At 44.7% G+C, this 9,987-nt stretch overlaps 1 protein-coding gene across 1 annotated transcript in view; it reads left to right on the forward strand.

The window, feature by feature from the left end:
- Positions 1-9,748, forward strand: part of LOC143960273 (ras and EF-hand domain-containing protein-like) — a 106,661-nt gene extending 96,913 nt beyond the window's left edge. Inside the window, exon 17 of the mRNA XM_077468687.1 lies at positions 1,983-9,748. Coding sequence (XP_077324813.1) covers positions 1,983-2,079 — 97 coding nt within the window. The 3' untranslated portion in view covers positions 2,080-9,748. The remainder of the gene's footprint in view (positions 1-1,982) is intronic.
- The last annotated feature ends 239 nt before the right edge of the window (positions 9,749-9,987 follow it).

Genomic DNA, 9,987 nt, shown 5'->3' on the forward strand with positions numbered 1-9,987 from the left:
TCAGTAAAACAAAGCCAAATTTACCCTTATATCAGCGTACCCTGTTACATCAGGGTCCCCATCAGAGTTCCCCCCTTACATCGAGATCCCCATAGGAGCTCCCCCTTACATCCTAGTCCCTTTTGGAGTCCTCTACTTACATCAGGGTCCCTCTTTACTTCAAGGTCCTCAATAGAGTCCCTTTTTACATTACGATCCCTTCTAACATCAGGCATACCTCCTAACTTTTTTTTTTTTAATTTTATTTCTTTATTTTAGTTGTCATACATACAGAGAAATAAACAATTTCATTAATCCATCAATCATATGAGCTCCAATCCAATTAACAGCATTACTCCTCTCTTAAAGAGGAAAGTAAATCCTGATGAGTTTACTTTTTCTTTGTTTCCCTGCAAAGGTAAAGCATAATGGGCTACTATGTATCACATAGTAGCCCATTATGTGTCACTTACCTGACACAGGAGCCAGCAATGTCACCGCTGTCCCCTCTTCCACGGAGCGTCCATCTTCTTTCCGGGTATCGTGGCTCCGGCGCTGTGATTGGCCAGAGCTGCAATGACATCACTCCCAAGCATGCGCACCGGAGCCGTCACGAACGGCATATCACCGTTAGCAGCGGCATGCTCAGTGCGCCGATGTGTATATGGCACATGCGCCATAGACAGTGGTGCCTGTCTTTTTGCAAATATGTCCTAAACCATGTAGGTTTATTAGATATTTCATGGACCTACAGGTAAGACTTAATCTACACTTACCTGTAGGTCAAAGTGTAGGCCCACTTAAAAGCACAATTGTACAAAAAAAACAAGATTAAACACACAAGTGCTTTTTTTTACCTCTACTATTCCTTTATATTGGCCTTTGGAATTTACAAATGCAGCAATTTAGAAACCAGATGAAAGGTTTAATGCTGGGAAACACTTTTTGATAGATAAAAAGTGCATTTTATATATATCTATATAGATCAGACCAAAATGAGGGACAAATGAGGTGGAATAAGGGACAGAGGGCTCCAAATCAGGGAAGGTTGGGAGCTATGCATCAGGGTCTCCATCAGAGTCCCCCTCCTAAATCGGGTTCCCCATCGGAGTCCTCCCTTACATCAAGGGCCCCATCAGAATCCCTCTTCTATCAGTTGTCAGCCCATGCTTGCAGTGTGGCTGTAGTCAGTAAAGGAGGAGGAGCAGGTGTGGAGGAAGGAGGTTCCATCCCCCTGCTAGGGAAAGTACATCTGCTGCTAGGATGCCAGCAGTCCTAGTGACCAAATGACTTGAAGAAAAACAGTGCAGTGGGGAAAAGCTGGCCCTGCTGGGACAAGCACATTATAGGTTGCTAGGATGCTGGCTGTCCTAGCATCCAACTTAAGGGCTGATCACAGTACATCAGGGGGGTACCTGACCCTAGCTGCAGGTCAGTTGTAATCCTGTAGCAGGCTCTAGACCCAACGAGCATATAAACCTTGCTGTGTGTGTGTGGCTAAATGAAAAAAAAGCTGACAGGTATTTGTACTACCCAAGCGATGTTAGTACAGCAATCTCCTCCGCTGTGTTCTGACAGGGGGACCACCCTCCACCAGGACACACTGATCAGCACTGGCAGCCAGCGCTGATTAGATGCGGGTCAGATGCTGGTTTTCCAGCATGCCTGTTTGGCATAAGCTGGTCGTTGGACCAGCTTCTGATGGACGGGGAGCTGTGCGCACCGGCTGAAAGCCAGCCAGTTTCTGCTGAACTGACCATTTACAGACGATTTTTGGCCCGTGTGTACCCAGCGTTATTTCTGAAGTTGAGCTTTAAATGCATATATTAGACTTTTATTTCCTTAATTCTTTATAATGCTAAATACAGAAACTGCGAGTCATTAAAAGCGCTATTATGCAGTCATTGTAGGTGTATAATAAGATGTGTTTTGGTAAATGTGGATTTTGCGGAGTAAACCATATAGTCATGTATGTGTGCTTTTTTTTTTTTCCCCCCATACAGAGAAGTGAAGAAATCGGTGGATCCTGTGGAAGAAAACACGGAAGCGGTGACTAAACTCAGTATTCCAGACAAGAAATCTAGTTGTTGCAAGATGTGAATATTTCATTCCAAGACAGAAACATGAAGGAACATATCACTGTGATGTTTGCACAGCTCTATTCCCTAATCTACGATTTTTAAGCTTTTAAACATGAACAAAACCACTTTGTAAAGAAGGAAAATACATGAACTCTCAGGTGAACAAAGACTTTTCTATGCATTGCTGTACAACTTCATTTTTGGACATCCAGCACTGCCAGCAGACACTTTCAAGCCGTTATAATCTTACAGTTCAGAGTGCATAGATGGTGTGCATAGTGCAGGCACCAAAAAGAACAATCAGATTTTAGTTTACTAAAGTCAGATCAGCGATAACAATAAAGATTGTTTTGAGCAGCAGGGATTGGCCGATTTTTCTTGCACGTGTGGGCATCCCAGCTAGGCAAAAGCCAAATGTTTACTCAGCAACTGTCAAAGGGACCTGTTGGAAAATTTTCCATTGATCAATGGCTGCAGCCAATTAGTGGCAGTCGCTGATCAGTGTATTCTGACAATGTCCAGATGGGGGAGGATTCCTCCCTCCACCTCTTTGTGGATGGCTGAACAATAAATACTAAGGCACCTTTCACACGGGGTGGTCTCTGTAAAGTGCATCTGCCTACCTAGCAGGGATCTCGCCACTGATCTCCGCTGAGCAGGCGGATGACAGGTCTGTGTCCACTCCGCTATGCAGAGCTTACACGGACACAGCCCTGCTGTTCTCTATAGGGCAGTCAGATGGAAACGGACCGCCTGTCATGCGATCCGCTAGACGGATGAGGAACAGATTCCCCATCTGTCTGTTTTTGGCGGACACCATCAGATCTGATGCCCAGCGGGTGTCAGCGGACACGCCCTGAAAAACTGACAGGCGGACCTGATCGATCGCCTGTGTGAAACCAGCCTAAAGTGTATGGCCAGCTTTACTTTACCTTATGTACAGTATGGTATCTATAGCACAGCCGGTGTCCTTATGGATTAGTGGCATCATTTTGCACCTTATACCTTGCCAGGTTGGATATTGGGAATCCACAAAACTGCTTCACTGTGAGCAGAAATGGGTACAATTTTTAATCCTGACAACTGGTTCTTCACTGCCTTTATGAGCTCAGTCATGCAGGTATTTTCTGCACGGAACACAGATTCATACTGGCAGAGCTAGCAGAAGATCCTGCATAAAATACTCTCATTTAGACACATACAGTTCTTATAGTGACTTTACGTGCGTATGCATATACACATTCCAACATTCTATTTCCAATGCACATGGTCCTGCAGAGATGTCCATGTACAGAGATGGGTGCTGCAGTGACTATCGTCTGGAACCAAAGACAAATCAGAATGAAAGAATGTCACCAGCACACCATGGATCTCCAACATGGGCCCAAAGCTTTGATCAGCGATCACATTGTTACAGCAGAAGCAACTTTTTGAAGCCTCACAGGACCCCTTCATCAGGTATGTGAGGATGATGTCACATGCTTGATGAAGGGGTCCTACAAGGCTCTGAAACCTTGCTTTTTCTGTAACGATGTGATTGCTGAGTGGACCCATGTTGGAGATCCTTAGGGCCGGTTCACACTGCGGGCGATGCGAGGCGACACGACTTGCCTCGCCGCGATCTGACAAGTCGCCCCCGTTCTGTACAATGGAACCGTTCTGAGAGGAGCGACTCGAGTCGCTCCGACTCAGAAAAAAGGTTCCTGTACTACTTTTGGGCGACCTCGGGGCGACTTGCATTGACTTCTATACAGAAGTCATTTGCAAATCGCCGCTGAGGTCGCGGCAGGTCGCGGCGAGGCAAGTCGGTGTCGCCTCGCATCGCCCGCAGTGTGAACCGGCCCTTAGTGCGCTGGTGACATTCTTTCATTATGCATATAAAGATTGACACATGCAGATGCTGTGCACATTTTTGTTTTTAGGGGCAGTGGTGTGCATGGCCCCATAGATTTAGATGCGCACAAAATCTCTGTACACATCTAAGCACAGCGTTTTAGACACCTGTATAAATGGGCCCTAATAAAACAAAAATAAAAAAAGACTGTTAACGTCCATCTATTGCTTATGGTATTTTGGAATTCTTATTTCCACAGTAGTAAAAAAATATTTTATGCTGATAATATAATATAATAATGACCTATCTAACATACTTTTAGAAAATGTAAGATGAATTGTTTTTTTTTGCCAGGTTTGGCATGTAAATATAGCACATGGCAGAACAGTAGTAAGGAAAGCTCCTCTGTGAGGCCATTTACCTTTTTTGTTTTCTTATTGAAGCATTCATTCTCTAGTGCAGAGAGCTCACCCTTACAAAGCACACACCTTCAGCATTGTGTATATGGACACTGGGAGAGTTCTGTATGGTGTGAGTTCCCCTCTGGCCTTTAAAAGATAAATACGGAATATCGTTCTGACAAAATGCTAGTTGCTTTTCCTGGTTTCCTGGCACCACAATCTCCATGATCTCTGCAGGGGTGGATTTGGGCCCCCTGTAGCTCATTGTCTACTCCTTTGATTGTCCCCCTGACCTTTTATTGGAATATGGTTGTACCTGGACCATTAAGTAGTGGTGTCAATTTACATTTTTTTCCTCTGGGGTGTAGAAACCGCCTGTCTAGAAACCAGATCACCTACATCTCAAAAGATAAGAAATACCAATGAGATAACCTCACATGTCTAGTGCTATTTTTCCATTTTCCCTAACAATATACACCTCGTCCAATCAGAGAACACCTTGTATTCAATGCAAAAATACAAGGCGTTCTGTGATTAGTGGAGGCGCTAAACAAGCGACCCCTGTGTGGTTAGTGTGCAGAGGGGAAGTTGCTCAGCACAGGGCCTGGAAGATCCCTGTAGTAGTATTGACGACTACTACAGTGATTGACAACTTCCTCAATGGTCTCAGGTATAAGATACACATACAGTGGAATCTCGGACGCGGTTTATGAGCGTTTCACAATACAAGCTTTTTTTTTTTCTTTTTTTTTGCAAGCATTGATCCTGCAAGACAAGCATGATTCAAGCCTCTGGGGTGTGCAGTACCGCATTTGGTCAGAGGTGCAGGGGCACCGGTGACACTTGGAGACACTCGGGAGGGCTTCGTTCCTGAGTGTCTCTGGTGCCCCCGCACCTCTGGCCGCATGCAGTACTGCATAGACGATCAGTCGCTGTGGAACGGATTATCTGAGTTTGCATTATTTCCTATGGGGAAACTCGCTTTGATACGAGTGCTTTGGATTCCAAGCATTCTTCTGGAAAGAATTATGCTCGCAATCCAAGGTATTACTGTACTTGCATAGTGCCAGGCTGGATCAATGTAACTATGCAATAAAGATCATACCTGGAGTTCTTTATCCACATACTTTTTCCACCTCAGTGACTCAACCATTTGAAATGAGGTTAGCAGGACAACCAGGCAACTAGCATTTTCAGGAGTGGTCAGCAGTGGCAGACTTCATATTTTTCTCGTGACACTTCAAAGCAAACCTATGCTTTTGCCATGCAAGGTTGAAGGCTTTCTTCCCACTCCCATATGACAGTGCGGGGTGTCTGAGCAGCCAATCACCAAGCACAACAGTTGTTACATAGAAAGACGGGGAGTGACTCATTCGATCCCCATACCTAGAAGTGCCCGTATTCCTCTTCGCACCCAGTCACTGAATGGCGGGAGATGCAAAGGGCAGATGAGTATGTGCGAGTGTGCAGCTTAGGAGGGCAACCATTAAAACTAAAAATCTGCAAATACCTTCTCTTCCTCACCATTGCTGGCATCTTCTCCCTGACTTCTTCTGAGTGACAAGTTTTTGACCATCTTGATTGGCTCACCAGGAATGACATAATTATTGGGCATATGCGTTGGAGTTTGTTCATTCTGGCGCCAAGGTGCATGCGCAGCTCAGTGTTTGTTCCAAAGAAAATTGCTAACAGGCAGGTATATTTGTTTAATAGAAAAGACATTATGTGATTTTTTTGCAATAAATAGCCAGCCTGCTGGCGGTCTTATTTTTTTCACTTTAGTTTGCTTTAAGTGAATCTGTTTCGCTCGGTATGGGCAAAGCACAGATTTACTTCAGGCCCCATTCACACTTGTGCTACTTGTCATGCAACTTTGGACATCAAAGTCGCATGACAAGCAGTGGCGTAACTAGAACCTTCAGGGCCCCGATGCAGGAAACCTTGGAGGGCCCCCCCCCCCCTGACCTCCGGACAGGGCTCTTTTCTCCGAGTCCGATCGTGGAACACCAGGGCCCAGTCCTAAGTGGGTGGCCGCATATAAAGGAACCGATTTAAAAAACATCAATTAAAACCACTGTACCATCAAGCGCCACCACTGTACCATCAAATGTCACCACTGTGCCCATCAAACTCTGCCGCTGTGCCCATCATCAAATGCCACCGCTGTGCCCATCAAATGCTGCCAGTGTACCCAACAAATGCTGCCACTGTGCCCATCAAATGCCGCCACTGTGCACATCAAATGCTGTTGGTGTGCCCATCAAATGCTGCCACTGTGAATCCCCACCACCCGCTCGCTGTCTGCCCGCCACTTACCCTGTCTGGGTGGGGCAGCGGGTAACGGCCATGAGCGGGGTCCTCCATTCATCTCCTGCCATCCTCATCTCCTGTCCTCTCCTCCTGATAGGCGTCCAATAGCTGAGCCTATCGCTTCAGCCAATCAGGTGATGGGTAACAGACCCGCACACCTGATTGGTGGAGAGGTGGTTCAGTGTTAGGAAAGTGAATATTAATTCACTTTTCTAACACACCTGGGTAGACTGTGAGCGTCAAGCATGGCGCTCGCAGTTCACCTATTTTGAAGCCTATTAGAGACCATGGCTCTAATCAGGTGCTGCAAAAACACCCCCCGCCGCTGTAATTTAGGCGCCCGACACCCCAAAAGGGACCAGACACCTAAATATGGGGGTGCCAGCGGTGGCTATGGATAGATTCATGCTATGCTATGCATGTATCTATCCATTGGTCATAGAGGGGGTGGCTGGAGCGAGTGGCACCTGTGCACCCTTTTGGATGCACCGCCACTGATAAACACATGCACATTCACATACATACATATATGCACACTCACATACATGCGCACACACACATGCATACATACACATACATATATGAACACACACACACACACACACATACATGCTCACACACATACATGCTTACACACACACACACACACATGCATGCTCACACACACACACATACATGCTCACACACATACAAGCATGCTCACACACACACATACAAGCATGCTCACACACACACACATATATGCATGCTCAAACACGCACATACAAGCATGCTCACACACACACACATACAAGCATGCTCACACACACACACATACAAGCATGCTCACACACACACATACAAGCATGCTCACACGCATACATACAAGCATGCTCACACACACACGCACATACAAGCATGCTCACACACATACATACAAGCATGCTCACACACACATACATACAAGCATGCTCACACACACACGCACATACATGCATGCTCACACACACACATACATGCATGCTCACACACACACATACATGCATGCTCACACACACGCATACATGCTCACACACGCACATACATGCATGCTCACACACTCACATACAAGCATGCTCACACGCACACATACAAGCATGCTCACACACACATACATACAAGCATGCTCACACACACATACATACAAGCATGCTCACACACGCACATACAAGCATGCTCACACACACACATACAAGCATGCTCACACACACACATACATGCATGCTCACACACGCACATACAAGCATGCTCACACGCACATGCATACAAGCATGCTCACACGCACATACATACAAGCATGCTTGCTCACACGCACATACATACAAGCATGCTCACACACACACGCACATACAAGCATGCTCACACACACACACATACAAGCATGCTCACACACACACACACACACACACACACACATACATACAAGCATGCTCACACACACACACGCACATACAAGCATGCTCCTCCATGCTCACACACACGCACATACAAGCATGCTCACACACACATACATACACACATACATACAAGCATGCTCACACACACACATACAAGCATGCTCACACACACACATACATACAAGCATGCTCACACACACACACACATACAAGCATGCTCACACACACACACACACACATAAACACAAATGCAGTAGCTAGTCTTATAAAAAAAAAAAACGGCAGACATTTACAGTACCTTGGCTCTTCCTGCCGGGTACTGCACTGTAGGGGGAGACAAAGAGCACACACTTTACCCTAATGTGAGGAGCTCCCGCACAGAGCCGATTTCAGTTCGGCTGATGATAGAGGAGCTCCTCTCAGCCTCCCCTCCTACGGAAGAGTACAGGGGGCCTGAGGGCCCCCTGCAGCAAGGGGCCCGGTCGCCATGGCGATCTTGGCGACCCCTATAATTCCGCCACTGATGACAAGTCATTACCCATGTCTTCCAATAATAACCATTCATATATGTGTGACTTAAAGTTGCAGCAACTTCAAAGTAGTTCAAACACTACTTTGGTCTGACTTTCATGCAACTTTTGAAGTCTATGGCCCTCCAGTTGCAAGAAAGTTGTACCTAAATCTTATACAATGAAACAGTTTTCCATTATCACTGGTCAAAGCCAAAGTCGTATCAAAGTCACACCCATCCAAAGTTGCACTCCAAAGCAAGCGCCACTTTGGAGTTGTACAAGTGTGAATGGAGCATTAAGCAACTGTGAATAAGTTACAATGTGTATGCCACATTATTTTCTTTTTGCAAATATTTTTGTTCTTTTTCTTTGTGTAAGTTTGTGTTATTTACAGTAGGAATAATTTTTCTTTTTGTGTAATATCGTACACACATTTAAAATGTTCCTGGGGACATATTTAAACTGGGGTCAAAAACAGTAATGCTGACACTTAGGAGTCTACTTCTAATTATCCCCATAATTTGCCTAATACGTTTTATATCCTTATGATGGTCAGCTCCATCTAGGTACCATAATGCATTATTTTTCTGAACACGATTCAATCGGGAAAATGCCCCTGTTCTGGCCACTAGATGGAGCTGATGAACATAGGTTATAAATGTATTAGGCAAATTAGGAGGATTATTCGTGATGATTGTGTGCATACTTAAGATATTTGCATAGCAATTTATTTCATAAATGGTCTCTTTAGTGTCATTGTGACAGTGAGGGAAATTTGTTTAAATGGAATCCTAGATAGCAATAAAAAATGCAACGGGTTCTAATGCATTGCCAGTGTATCCAAAAGCGAAAGAAGTAGGTTTTGGCTGAGTGTACACTTTAGCGCAGTGCATAATTTATAGAAGAACTGCATAGCTTTGTAACTTGTCTATATCCGTAGGCAAACTGTCCGAATATTGCAAAAATGTACCACTCTGTTTATAACTGACCAATGCTGCATTTATGTGAAAACTGCCTGTCTGCATCTGCCTGGTGTAAGCTAGATAATGATTGGTCCCTATAGTTTATACAAGATGGTACCCATATGTTATGTTAACCCTCAATGGCATCGCCAATAAATAGTATCTGTTTACTATGAATATGCTAAATGAATGAAATGGCTTTATTTTTATGTTAAATACATTTTTATTAAAAAATAAAAAATAAACTTTGCATACATTGATTCATGTATCATACTAGCACATCATGACAGACGTACCTTTTGAAACAGAGCCCTCCAACGCTTAAAGTGGATGTAAACCCGAAAAATATATATTTTTTTTTTTTGTCTGGCACAATACAGAGTATGGGATTTCAGATCAGCTGTGCCCAGTTTTGCCACAAAGTTAATCCACCCCCACTTCTTTCTTCAGTAGCTCTGCAAGGATTGGCTGTTCCACACCTCGACATGATTTG

Source organism: Lithobates pipiens, unplaced genomic scaffold (genome assembly GCF_037356315.1).
Source record: "Lithobates pipiens isolate NorthernLeopardFrog02 unplaced genomic scaffold, aLitPip1_a1.2 Scaffold_8, whole genome shotgun sequence".
Taxonomy (NCBI): Eukaryota; Metazoa; Chordata; class Amphibia; order Anura; family Ranidae; genus Lithobates; species Lithobates pipiens.